The sequence below is a fragment of the Chiloscyllium plagiosum genome, unplaced genomic scaffold (genome assembly GCF_037043375.1).
Source record: "Chiloscyllium plagiosum isolate Xiang-an unplaced genomic scaffold, Cpla_swu_hap1 HiC_scaffold_37, whole genome shotgun sequence".
Lineage (NCBI taxonomy): Eukaryota > Metazoa > Chordata > Chondrichthyes > Orectolobiformes > Hemiscylliidae > Chiloscyllium > Chiloscyllium plagiosum.
This window is the reverse complement of record NW_028270175.1, coordinates 26,060,248-26,075,191: the sequence shown is the minus strand read 5'-3', so window position 1 is coordinate 26,075,191 and position 14,944 is coordinate 26,060,248. Positions and strand designations below refer to the sequence as shown.

At 39.0% G+C, this 14,944-nt stretch overlaps 1 protein-coding gene across 16 annotated transcripts in view; it reads right to left on the bottom strand.

Moving 5' to 3' along the window:
* Positions 1 to 14,944, bottom strand: part of LOC122540264 (msx2-interacting protein) — a 104,905-nt gene that overhangs the window by 33,415 nt on the left and 56,546 nt on the right. For 15 of the 16 annotated variants that reach the window (XR_015753467.1, XM_087980506.1, XM_087980494.1 and 12 more), the window contains one exon: positions 2,730 to 2,890. Coding sequence is in view for 15 of the 16 variants with exons in the window: in XM_087980506.1 (XP_087836632.1) it covers positions 2,730 to 2,890 (161 nt within the window). In the remaining variant the exon portion in view is untranslated. The remainder of the gene's footprint in view (positions 1 to 2,729; positions 2,891 to 14,944) is intronic. The other variant, XM_087980492.1, reaches the window with a different exon arrangement.

The following is a 14,944-nucleotide window of genomic DNA, read 5'->3' as shown; positions in this document are numbered from 1 at the left end:
GGGTAAATTGTTGAAGGCGACTATAAAACAAATAGGACATTTAGAGAGGCAAAAATTGATCAAGGATAGTCAGCATGATTTTACCCAAAGAAAATAGTGTCTCACAAACTTAATCGAGTTTTTTGAGGAAGTTACCAAAAAGATTGAGAGCAGAACAGTTGACATTGTTTACTTTGACTTTAGTAAAGCCTTCAATAAGGTTCCACATAGCCGACTAATTAGTAAAATTAGGTTACATGAAATTCAAGGTGAGCCTGCCAATTGGATACATAATTGGCTTAACAACAGGAAACAATGGGATGGAGGGCTGCTTCACGGACTGGAGGCCAGTGACCAGCGATGTTCTACAGGGATCATTTCAGAATCCTCTTTTGACTCATTTATATAAATGATTTTGAATTGAATTTACAAGGCATCGTTAGTAAGTTGTGGACGACACCAAAATGAATGGCACAGTGGACAGTGAAGAAGGTTTTTGAAGATTACAAATGGGTCAATAGGCTGAAAAATGTCAGATGGGAGTTCAAATCTAGACAAATGCGAGGTATTGCACTTTGGTACAACAAGTAAGACTAAGGCTTATACAATTAATGGTAGGGCCTTGGATAGTGTTGTAGAACAGAGGGACCTAGGGGTGCAGGTATATAATTCTTTGAAGTTTTTGTCACGTAGAGGCAGGGTGGTTAAAAAGATGTTTGACACACTTGCCTTCATTGCTCCGTCCTTTGATTATAGGAATTGGGAAGTCATGTTGAGATTGTATAGGACATTGGTGAGACCTCCTCTGGAATACTGTGTCCTGTTGTGGTCACCCAGTTCGAGGAAGGATATTAATAAGCTGGAGACGGTTCAGAAGAGATTTACTAGGATGTTGCCAGGAATGGAAGGTTTGAGTTATGAAGAAAGGCTGGGACCTTTTTCACTGGAGTGTAGGAGGTTGAGAGATGACCGTATAGAACTTTATAAAATAATGAGTATAGATAGTTAATGGTAATTCTCTTTTCTCTAGGATGGAGGATTTCAAGACTAGGGGGCACATTTTTGAGAGGAGGGAGATTAAAAAAAGATATGGGGGCACTTTCTTTAAAAAAAAAAGAGGATGATTTATGTGTGGAATTAAATTCCTGAGGAAGCTGTGAATGTGGGTACAATATCAAAGTTTAAAAAACATTTGGATAAGTACATGAATAGGAAAGATCTGCAGGGATATGGTCCAGGATTAAGCAGGTGGGACTAGTTTAGTTTGGCATGGACTGGTTGGACTGAAGGGTCTGTTTCTGTGCTGTATAACTATGTCTGAATGGACTGTGCCTTCAAATCCTCAATCATGTCTACTGCTGGTCAGCTTTCAACCTTCCCAAGAACCTGTCCACTTCTGCCTTACAAATATTTAAAGACTCTGCTTCCACTGCTTTTCAGGAAGAGTGGTCCAAAGACTCCCATCCTTGACGGAAATAATTTAGCCACATCTGTTTTAAACGGGTAACCTCTTAGTTTTAAACAATGATCCCTAGTTCTAGATTATTTCATAAATGGAAACATTCTTTCCACACCCAACTGATTTCCCTTAGGTGTCAATCAAATGAAATTTTACATTTCTGAACTCCAGCAGATACAAGTCGAGCTGGTCTCACCCTTCATTTTGAGGGGATCTGATTAGTCCAGATATTAGTGTAGCAAACTTTCACTTCTTTTCTTAAATAAGGTGACCAATGTTGTACCAATATTCCAGATGTGATCCCACCAGAGCTCCTCATAATTGAAACATAATCTTTCTACTTTGTGTCCAAAGTCCCTTTGCAATAAGGGATAGCACTCTAACTTGCCTAATTACTTGCTGTACCAGCATACCAGTTTTCCATGATTCATGCACTAATACAATCACATACCCAAGCATCTCAGAGCTCTACCATCTCTCAACATTTAATTTATAATGCTGCTTTTATTTTTCCTACAAAACAGAATATCACATTTTTCCACACAATATTCCACTTGCTAGATCTTTGTCCACTCACATAACATATTCATTCCCCTTTGTAGCCTCCTTGGATCCTTTTCACTTATTTTCCAATCTATCAGCAGATTTTGATTTTGTAATTTCCACAGATAAACTGCACGATTTCTTCTTTTCCTCTACAATTTAAGTCTAATTTATATTTTTCCTCAGAAAATTCTAGCTAAAGCAGAAAGACTTTGCAATGCTCACATGAAAAATTGAAGAAGTCACAGTGAGTACAAATAGCCAAGAAGCTACCAACTGATAATTTTAAACTGGATTGAAGTGCCTGATTTAAAAACTGAAAACGATTTGTGCAGTGAAGTTAAAATACTGTTAAGCGTCACATGAAGGAACTCATCTATTGTAAACTATGTATAATCATTTCCAAAAAATAACATTACAGTATTCCATAAATTAAAATATTCTGGCCTTTAAAAAAATTCAAAATTGGTTGCCAGGTGGTTCTTATAACTTTTTAAAAACCATGTCAGGTTTGTTCCAGAAACTGAGTTAAATTTAAGCAAAAAACTGTAGGTGCTGGAGTTCTGAAATAAAAATAGTACTAGAAAAACTCAGGTCTGGCAGCATCTTTGGAGACATTAAGGTAATATTTGGAGTCTCATTTGACTTTTCTTCAGAACTTTAGAAATTGAGTTATGTCGAATAGAACTGGAAAAAACATTTCAACTCCTGAAAGTTCAAATTGCTTTTAGACACAGTATTTACTCACCAGTAGAGCGTACAGGCAAATTTTGGACTTTGATTCCATAGCTCTTACGTGGTTCATCCTTTTCCACAGGTGTTGGGAGTTGAACTGGCGGTGCAGGGACTGCAGCAGACTGAACGGATCTTGCTGGAGATTCATCACTGGAACTGCTGCTAGAATCACTACTGCAAAGGAAAGCCATTGGTTAGAAGTTTGAATTGACCGACTGCTTCCAGTGATATATTTGTTCTTGAACCATAAAATGTAAGAAAGATTCTTGTTTGGCAAAATGGAGGAGGATATTACTAGCTAATGTTCGATATAAATGTGTATAATAAGATTTCCACCATAGCTGTGAAATAGAGAACATTAAACTTCACTTAAACCTCAATCATGCAATGAGGTGGCCTAAGATTTTGCTGAAGGCAACTACATGTACATAAAAATTTACAGCCTCTCAAAAGCTTAATTTTGAGATGTCAAGAATAATATACAAATAGGTTGCCCAGCAGTCAGATACAAATTAGATCATTTACAAGGTAACCAGAGATATAAAATACACCACGTAACAATGTTAGATACATAAAAAATTATTAATATCTTTAAACAGGAGTCCCACACTCAAGAGCTCACCTCCAAAATTGGAATTGCAATTAATTTTATAACTACAATAGATCTAATAAATAGAAACTGTGAAACAAAGCTTGTTGGGTTCCACAATATTATTCAACATTGTTATTGAATGTGGCACGGTCGCTCACTGGTTAGCACTGCTGCCTGACAGTCAGGGACCCAGGTTCGATTCCAGTCTTGGGCGACTGTGTTGAGATTGCACATTCTCCTTGTGTCTGCGTGGGTTTCCTCCCACAGTCCAAAGATATGCAGGTCAGGTGAATTGGCCATGGAGTTGGGTGCATTAGCCGAGGGAAATGGGCCTGGGTGGGTTACTCTTCAGAGGGTCAGTGTGAACTTGTTGGGCCAAAGCGCCTGTTTCCACACTGTAGGGAATCTAATTTAACCATCAGAATTGTTTTTACATTTAAAATGTTATAATATATAGAATTCTACACATCATACTATGAGATCTCTTCAAGAGTAAACAGCCTGTGTTTTTCAGGAATGCAAATATATTGTTGCATCTTTATAAATTCCTTTCAAGCAAACCACATAAGCACTTATGACAGGAGTCAAATGCAGTGAAGATTCCAGCACTGAGACTTATTCAAATGTAGTCAAAGAGGCAGAGTGATACAGCATAGAACAGGCCCTTCAACATGCACACATTGAGCAGTTCACATCTACAATTCTTATCTCTATTCTAAAGAAATAATAATTGATCCGGTCAGGGTCGAATGGGAAGAATTCTGTTAATCATAGTCGTAATTTGTAGTTATGGGCCAAAGGGCCTGTTTCCACACTAAGTAATCTAATCTAATAACCAATTAACATTATTTTCTTTTAACTGCATAGGATTACATGATGAAATGTTAGCCAAAGCAGTTGAGAAAAATAAATTTAGAATCTGTAAGCCTAATGGCTCAATATTTCCAGTGAGGGTAATCTCCAAAACATTGCAGACAATGTAACTTTGCACAGACTGTCCCTACACTGCATATGTATGACTTGGGAGCACAGGATCAAAGTAGTAAATCTCAATTAACCTACTACCTTAAGTATCAGTCATATTAACTGACTCCTAACAAAATCTGTTGATGCTGTATTCATCAGGCCTTTCATAAAGGGAGATAGACAAATATCTTATCGCTTAAGGGCCTGCATACAGTAGAGATCAAGTACAGACTGAGGTAATATTCGATGATGCAGAACTGTTAAAGCAACATGAGTTGGGGAAGGGAGGGTTTTGGAGGACAGGTGATCAGGGATTTAATATTGAAGGTAAAAATTGAATTAATTTTTCTGAAATTTAGTTAATTCAATTTCAGGTTTGCAGAATACAAAATTGGAGGTTAGAGTTCACAATAGAGCAGAATATATTTTGGCTCTTAAAAGAACAAATCCATTGGGGGCCAAAGAACCTTTTCTTTTATTTTGTTTTTAACATCCTAACTAACGTGCTTTTGTAAAATTAGTGTTAATTAGGGGTAGAGAAGAATTAATTGGTATAAAGTAATAATTGGATCCAACTGGCAAGGCAGCTAAAAATACTCAGCTAGAACAAAGTCAATGAAGGACTGCATCAACGATGTGTTAATGTTACTTTTTCTTCCAGGAATCTCCCCTGTGTCAGATTCCTGCACATAACGTAAACTGCTCTAGTTACAGCGTTGTTTAATCCCCAAACATTAACAACCTTTTAAAGCCATCGAACCTTATTTGTTCAAATATTAATCATCATTCCAACAGAACATTTTAGGTGCGACAGGAATTAATTCAAAGATAGCTGAACAGAAAAAAACACACTATGCTATTCTAAAGCAGGAATAATTGCCAATACTATATATAATAGATTATCTAGTATTCATGTTATCAAAGTGATAAGTGACATGAAATTTTTCAAATGTTAACTACTGACTGGAATCTGCACATGTAAAATTGAATGGCTAACTACTGAGAAGGTAACTGAAGACCAAGGTCTCCTGCTTAAAGAGAGTTCTGGAGTGAATAGAAGATTTTCAGTGTATCTGTAGGCAAGCAATTGAAACTAAAATTACCATTTTGCCCTTGCAGCCTAACCAAGTTAATCATGTGATATGTTCCCCATCTGGCAATATTTATTTACTACACAATAGGTTGTCCCAATATCTGAGCTTTTCAAACTAAAATCCAATTGTTATTCAGTGAAATCAAAATACATTCAAAATTAACAAAGAATACATTTTCTGTTTTATTTCCATTTCAATTCTATTTTCATCCAGGTATGGTTATGGGGGCATGTATTGTGCATTATGACATTACACATGTAACAAAATATAGAAGCAAAAATTATAAAATTCTGGAAGTATAAGTGCTGGAATAACAAGATATATCATATAACAAGACAACAGATTTGAACAGTTTCAATTCTAATAAAAGGGCAGTAACTAAAGATTTCAATACATTCCCTTCACAAATGCTGCCAACATTATTTTACTGCATACAATTGTCATATCTGAAAACAATCAACTGGAAATTTTTGATTCAAAATTAACATAATTGTTTTAATCTACATGTACTACAAATTTAGAAATTATTCCTGGGTTAAATTTTAATTAAACATTAATCAAAATGTTCATACAAGGTGTGGTCCTCACTTGATAATTATCAGTCTGTTTGGGTGTATTTCAAAGCCACAAAATCTTTCATTTAACTAAAATAAAATGCCAAGCAATTCTAAAATAAATTCATAATGTCCAGTATAATCCATTCATGAAATTTAACAATCACAAAATCAAAAACAATGTTCTCTGGTTGGTTCCACTATTTATTCCCTTGTCCCACCGAGTGATATCCAAGCCTCACCGACTTCTAGCAGTGCTGCAAAACACACTGCAACAGCAAGGTCAGATCATGCTAAGCTGCCAAAGTTCTAATACCTGGAGGATTATTCCACAACTGAGTTGTAAAAATTCAACAAGCAGCTGTTTTCTTTTGCTTAAAAAAAATGCAGTCTGAAATTTTGGGAAATTTCTACCAAACTGTCATTCCATCTTAAAGATTAAAAGCTAAAAATCATTCAACTCATCTCTTGCTTCAAGAATGTTAATTACAGTACTAATTATTTAAGAGTTGCTTGTTAAGAAAATTAATCTATTATTCTATTAAAATGTCATGCAATGTATAATAATCTCCAAATCTATACAGTAGGCAGAATCTCATAGGGGTCTGAGCAATGTAGACTATGATATGATTGTCGCATAATTGTACATTTAGTCCAGGAGCATCTTTTTATGCCTTTGCCAGGTGGCGAGACAAGTTTATCACGAGAGAATGGCGAGCTGCCAATCAAAGGCGATTATTGCTTTAAAACTCCTTATTAATAATGCAACTTGCCAAATTAATATTCAGATTCCTATCTTACCAAATGTGTCAAACAAGCCAGGCGTAAAGAAATCATGATATGGAAATCACAGCAGGTACACAGCAACTTCAGCTCACCACTGGCTGCAGCAAGCCTTCATGCAGATCAGCCCCAAACTGCATCACAGGGCACAATCCGTTGGCAACAGCCACACATATACTTCCCTTCAATGGACGTTGGCAAGTATTTGCCAACCTATCACACCACCTCTCCGATCCACTTGAAGGATATTAGGAAGAACAGACTTGCATTGCAGGGCTCACTGGCAACTAGTTCTGAAAGGCTGCAACAGGGACACTTGCACATGGGGACAGACACCCAGCTCACAGATTGGACCAGGTTGCACCTCAGGGCTGCCTTCATACCCAGTACCTACTTGCATGCTCACAGGATCCATGCCTAGCTTTGGCTTGCCATGCCTATTAATCTCGGTCTCTAGCTGAAGTGCCAATGTGCTGCGCTCTTTTGCATCAAAGCAGACTGGCTGTTTGTCATTAAGAATCTGTCCGGGAATACAAGAAAGACGTCAATCTAACAGGGATCCTAGCAGAGTGGGTCAGGGGCACATTTCATGCACAATTTACAGGTTTGGTTACAGCCAACCTGGGAAGGTCAGTATCATGTCAGGAAAACATATCACCAGCTGGGAGCTGCAAAGACAGCGCCCGGGTATGTCAGTCATATCAGGGGCGAATAAAATCCTGGATGTCCATCTGTTGTTCACTCGGGTGCTTAAGGGAGGCTTGTATGGGCAAGCAGGCAGATCATTGCCAAAACAAGTGAGGGAGGTAAAGCTTTTTAGGGAGGGGAAAGGGAACAGAGGATGAGAGGGATATTGATGGATTGGGGATGTGGGGTTCAGAGAGAGCCAGACAGACAGGGAGAGCGAGTATGAGAGCGAGACAGCAGAACAGAGAGCGCGAGCGAGAAGGCATGCAATACAGAGAGCACAAGTGTGTGTGTGTGCGTGTGCGCGCATGAGCGCAAAGTGATAGAGCGCGCAGAGAGTGAGAAAAAAGAAGGGAAGCAGAGGCTTATGTGAAAGTGGAAACAAGTTGCAAATTTTTTTTTAAAAACACATGTGGAATGAACTTTGAGAAACTGGCGGATGTGGGTAAAATTACAACATTTAAAAGACATTTGTATAAGTACATAAATAGGAAAGGTTTGGAGGGATATGGCCCAGGAGTAGACAGGTGGGGCTAATTTAGTTTGGGATTATGGTCGACATGGAGTAAAGGGTCTGTTTCTGTATGACTATGACAGGGGAAACTCAATCTGTATGGGGGTATAAAGAACAGTAGAAGGTCTGGTAGTCCGTAGGGCGAGACGTCAATGATAGGGACCGCCACTATGGTCTTCACAGAGTAAACAGCAAAGAGCAAGGAGGGCATTATTCAGGTGTAATGGTCAGGGGGCAAGGCGTACAGTTGGAGGCAAAATATGAGGTAAATTGGGACCTGAGGGTTACCTCCCACCCAGCTGGGGCTTAGTGCTTTTTTACTGATTAATTAGATTCTCTACACTATGGAAACAGGCCCTTAGGCTTAACATGTCCACACTGCCCTTCCGAAGAGTAACCCACCCAGACCCATTCCCCTTCCCTATATTTACCCCTGACTAATGCATCTAACAGTATGGGCAATTTACGTAGCCAAATCACCTGACCTGCACACCTTTGGATTGTGGGAGGAAACCTGAGCACCTGGAGGAAACCCACAACAGACACGGGGAGAATGTGCAAACTCCACACAGACAGTTGCCCGAGGCGGGAATTGAACCTGGGTCCCTGGTGCTGTGAAACAGCTGTGCAAACCAGTGAGCCACCGTGCTGATAGAAATGCACTGCGAGCTGCAGTCCCTGTCATCATTTACTATGCTCTTGATGCACAATGAAACTAAAACATGGCTGGGACAACACCCAGGATATGTAAAGTCAACATCAGTTTGATGGGTGATAGGAGCATGACAGGGACATCAAAAGTGCAAGTACATGAAGTTACATTTCCTAGCTAAACATTTCTTTGCATTTATGAATATATGTGCTTAGACTCCAAACGTTACTCAAGACGTGAATTGTATAATGTCATTGGTGCTAGCTAAACTGACATTGTCATCTCAACAATGCAGAAGTTAGCAGTGTTACGACACGTGGTAAACTCTTCTGCTTAATGTAAACCCGCAACATAGAAAAGATTTATTCTGTGCAGATAACTGTGAAAGTTCAAGAGACCAAGCACTATTTAAAGTAAAAATTAACAATTTTATTAAAAGAGAATAATTGACCAACAACTATTTACAACTCCTTCCTCTAACCTATCTTTTACTTTCCCCTACACAATACTAGTCTGATAATCGCAAAGGGGGGGGGGGGGTCACATTGACTAACTGCCTACAGATTGTGAGCTTTTTGAATAACATCGAATGTATCTGCAAATTCACTCAACAGACTTAGATTTCTATATGTCTAAGCATGTGTGAGTGTGTGTGTCTGTGTGTATGAACGAACGTGCTTAAATGGTGTGCGTGCACACAAGTGTGGCGGAGTATATGCCTGTGTGAGAGTGTGAATCTGTATGTATGTGAGAGAGCATATGTATGAAAGGGTCTGTGTGATTGTGTATGAGAGTGTATAGCGTAGTGGGATCACCTGTAGTGTGACATGAAGCCAAGATTCTGGTTGAGACCATCGTCATGGGTACCAAACTTGGCTATCGGCCTCTGCTCGGCAACTCTGCATTGTTGTGCATCCTGAAGTCCACCTTGGGGAATGGTCACAAAGACCTGAGGCCTTGGATCTTCGGGTGACTGTCCTCCATGGCAGAGGTCAGGATATGCAACAACGCAAAGTTGCCGAGCAGAGGCTGATAGCGAAGTTCAGTACCCGTGATGATGGTCTCAACTAGAATCTTTGCTTCATGTCACACTACAGGTGATCCCACTACGCTATACACACTCAATCACACAGACCCTTTCATACATATGCTCTCACACATACATACAGATTCACACTCTCTCACAGGCATATACTCCGCCACAATTGCACGCACACACACACGCACAGACAGACATATATAAGTCTAAGTCTATGGAGTGAATTTGCAGATACATTCGATGTTATTCAAAAAGCACACAAACTGTAGGCAGTTAGTCAATGTGACATTTTATGAATTCCTATTTTGGAACCTGAACCAGTCTGACTCAAGGTTGGGATACAGACAAACTCTAACCTCACACCTTTAGTGCATGCCTGAGCTGAGATTTTTTTTGACATATACTGATAAATCTGAAAGACTATCTCAGGATGGAGACTTGAAAGAAATTTTGGGAGTTACATGTTAAATAAATTGAAACCTGCATCCCCATTCTAGATGATTAAAGACTTAACAGCCATCGAGATCTGTCTAATACATCATATCAGCTGTATGGCACTTTGATCTTTTACTATAAATTCTGTGTTCTATGATCCTGCCCCACGAGATACCTGGTGAACTAACAGCGCTCCGAAAGCTTGCACTTTCAAATAAACCTGTTGGATCATAATCTGGTGTTGTGTGATTTTTAACTTTGTCCACCCCAGTCCAACACCAGCACCTCCACTTCCACATCACAGCATAATCCAGACTGTGTGCCGTACTATCCTCTGCACAACTGGGGCAGATAACAAGGTGACGTGATAGATGCTTAGGAACCAAGAGAACAGGAAGTCATTTGAGGAGAAGGATAAGGACACTGAGCTGGAGGAAGGTGGCCTTATGGATGACAGAGCTCAAGTGATTAGGTATTACAAGGCAGACAGCACTTGAATGATACTCAGTTCCAGTAGATCCTACCTAGACCATCATGGACTATCAAGGTCAAGATGCCAGCATTCGGTTTGCACTGTTGGTATGAACTGCAACCTCTACTTGCTTTCATGTTCTTCTTTTGCTGGCTGCCAATAAAAGCTCAGGTTTATACCTGTCCAAACTCTTGCCAATATGTGATGTTTCCCTATTGGACAATGACAAGATGCAATGCTTTGGGGTATGAGTAACAGGAAAGGTCTTCAGACAGGATGTGTTCAAGGATAGGTAAAGTGCATGGCCTGGCAGTTAAATAGAGACTAGGATGAGAGAATGGGGTTGCATGCCCAAGGAAGTAAGTGTCAGCCTTGTCAGCTGCATGTCATGGGTAGCGTTGCTTCAGGGCTGCTGTGCTATTACACTGACAGTAAGAGGCAACACTGGCTGCCACCCCTTTCGGGTGCATGGCTGCTTCACAGAGATGGTTGGGTACAAGAAATATTGGTCTTTCAGTGGATACCTGCTAATGCCAAGTTGTTCTGGGAACAGCGCTTGGTAAGGTGGGGCAATAATCAGATGTGTGAGGGATGCTGCAGGGCAGAGTAGGTAGTTAATGAGATGACTTTGGTAAGTGAATAATTTCACTGGGACTTACAGCGAGAATTTCTCCAAAAAGCTTAATGTAACTCTCAGTTAGCCCAGTATACATTCCTGTTGATTAAAAACAAACTAAATAATATGACCAGTCTATTTGCAACATTTTGTAACCACACCTAATACAAGCCTATATTTCTCAATAGGGACTCACAATAGAGGAACAAAGTAAATACTCATCTTCTCATTCTAACAGTTATGAAATATTAGTACAACTCACTTATACAACCTTGGATTAATACCATCTTAGCATAAATATAGCTCCATGATAATGTAGCATGTTTCTGAACTAAGCATTCAAAATTAACCACATGCACAAAACTTGGTTAGTTTAATTCACTTTTTATTTTGCGACTGGTTTTAAACAAAGCTAATTTTCATAAGACATGGGGAATAGAAAAAAAGTTATCTTCACACTTCATTATATTTGCAGAATTTAGTTTCATATGTAATGAGGCAAAAAACAGTCAAAACATATCTATAGTGGATCTTCATCAATAAATACTGGCTAGAAAAAGGCTCATTCTGTCATTAACCATACAAACTTTATGAGTAACATAATTAGACAAGCACAATCTGTTTTTAGTCTCAAATAAATGTAAAATCAAATTAGGAACACTCAGCAGGAAGTGAGGCATCCTACATGCCTGAAAACAACAAACGGTTCAAAGCAAATAGTCATAGTAAGACAAGTCAGTTGGTGGCCGCATATTGAACTCTGCTGATTCAGGAATCTGGCATATCGGATCTACAGTCTGAGATCAAGCTAACCTTATTTAAAAAAATAACTTCACACTTTAGAGAATCTCAGCAGCTGAATCAGTGAATTGATTTAGTTCTTACATCAGCATTAACTGGAATGATAAATGGCTGCTGCAATCATCAACAGTGACACCGACTTTAGATAAACACATACTTCATCCAAAATACTAAACTCCTTGTTTATTTCTCATAAAATGAAAAGCAGAATGCTGGTGCAAACAGAAATATTCTTGGAAATTTCTAAAAATATTTGTCAGTGCTGGAATATCACACAATGCTCAACCTCCTTTGTGACTTGAAGCAGCTAGCCACTTTGCACTTGCAATGCATACAAATAAAAATGCAAGTAAATTATGCTAAACTGTATTCAACCACAGATAAATACCAATCTTTCATAAATCATCTATTCCAAAAAATATTCAAAATGATTGAAACTTCAGGTTTCCTATAAAATATCTATGCAAACAAGACAAGGAAATAGCTAGATCTGTGTATCAATAAGGAGGTCAAAAATGAGGCATCGACTTAATTTTAAAATTAGTTATGCTTAAGAGATACACATGAACATAGACATACTAATTAGTTCAACATTAAAGAGAAGTACTGGTAATTTTCCTCTGTGAAGATCTGTTTTTCTCCCTACAGAGCCAGCATCACATATTGACATTCAATCCAGCTTTTTTTCATCTCAGCACAAGCTAGGAAACATGAAGACACATAGCCGTTCATAAAAAAGGAATAAACTCAAGACTGATCCATTTACCCATCATCAGGCAGAAGGTCTGCCTCCGAACAGGAACCTTTACTTTTCTGCAATGTACATAACGCAAAACACTCAAGGGTAGGAGCAAAGATAGAGTAGAATTTAGAAGTGATTTTGCTTCAATACTTTCATGCAGATGGATCAAATGGATGCAACATTGGAAATGAGACTAGAATAAATGAACATGTTTAAAATAGAGGGTGAATAGTTTAGATCTATTTATGAAGTTGCTCCCCTGAAATCAGGCAGTAAAGCACTCACCAAGAAAGGTAAATCAATATTCCACTAAGTTGAACCCTACTGTGAGCTGTACTCCTGTCAGACAGACATCTCCCAGTCTATATTTGACGCTTGCTAGCAAGAAACAAAATATGGGAGAGAAAGTACCTTTGATTGGAGCAGTGAGAATTGCTAAATTAGCACTGACATCCAGAGAACCCTGGGGAAGTGGGGCCTGCTCAGACCAGAGTTCTGAGAGTGGAGATGCAGAAGGCCTGTCTTCTCAGATCTTTGTGAAACACGGAAGCTTACTGCAGTTATGGAAAAAAAGCTTAACTTCTGATGTCATGGTTTGTGGTGCATTCTAGGCATCATCTGGCAGGACAAACCATGCATGTGGGGTCCTCTCAAAAGCAAATCTCCCAAGTGGTTAGCACTCAGCAAGCAGAGGCATTTATCACTATCCTGAAGGTTATTATTAACCAGAAACTGAACTCGACCAGCCATATAAATACTTGGGCTATAGGGGCAGGTCAGAGACCAGGAACCTTTAGCATGAAACTCACCTCCGGATTCACCTATCATCTACAAAGCACAAGTCAGGAGTGTGATGGACTACTCCCCACTTGCCTGGATGAGTGCCACTCCAACAACTGTGACACCCAAGTCAGTGCAGTCTACTTGATTGGCACCATATCCAAGCCATGCACTCTGTACAATCACTGACACTCAGGAGCAGCAGTATGCACTAATGCACTGCAGAAAAACACTAAGGATCCTTAGTCAGCAGCTTTCAAATCCATTACCACTATTATCAGAACAGTAGCTACATGGGAACACCACCATATCCCCTCCAAGCCACTCACCATCCTGACTTGAAAACATATATAGCCATTCCTTCAGTACTACTGAGTCAGTCTCTAACTTCCTAACGGTCCTGTGGGTATATCTACACTAAATGAACCGTGGTAGTTCAAGATGGCAGCTCATTATCATCTTTCAAGGTCAAATGGGGATAGAGCAATCAGCAAATCCTACATATCCCACAAGTGATTTTTTTTTTTAAAAGAGATAAGGAATAAGGGGTTATGTCGATAATGTTAGATAAGTAAAAATGAAATGCCAACATGGACTGGTTGTGCTGAATGTCTTTTCTATCACATTCCAACAGCATTATGAAATGGAATTTTGCGATAAGCCCAGATTTTTTCTACATAAATGACTTTCATTTTTAATAGTCATCTTTGAATAAGCATTAGATACTAAAGAATAATCCCTCTCACTTTACTGCATGTAACATGGGAACAATCCCTAGCTCGTACTGGAAAAGGCAATAACATTCCATTCTGCAGCGAGCACAAACTCTCAAATGAAATTAGAGATCAACATTTGACCTAATCTAGTGGTTACTGCGGTTTTAAAGTTTGTACACTAAAGTATGTGGACAGAATTCAGAAGGTTTCATTGCAACTTGATTAGAACGGAGAGATGCTGGGTCAGAAAATTCCATCAAATGTAAAACTTCCTATTGCTCTATTTTCAAAACCTGAAACAAGCTGGACATTCATACACAACCAGAGATGACACCAGAGATAGTGCAGTTCAACAGTTATTTATGGTCAAAATGCATGATTTCATATTGACATTGGTTTAGCTTCACTAATTTGACAGCAAATTTTAGTCAGTTAACCAGACTAGACAAGTGGCTAAAGGAAAGGAGAATAATAGGATAAGGGAACAGTGGGGACTCAAGAGTAAGGACTGCTGTTAATGTCAAGAATAAACAACAACACAGACTAAGAATATAAAAATTAGGAGTAGGATACTAAACACCTTCAGCCTGCTCAAACCATTCACTAAGATCACATTGAACATCGATAACAATTCCACTTTTCTGCTCTATTCCCAAATTGGCTTGCTTCTTGGTCTTATATATCCAATGACAGTATCCAAACCCCTATGGGTTAGATTTTCAAAGATTCACAAATCTTACATGCAGAAATTTCTCATCATCTCAGTCATGAATCACTGACTCCTT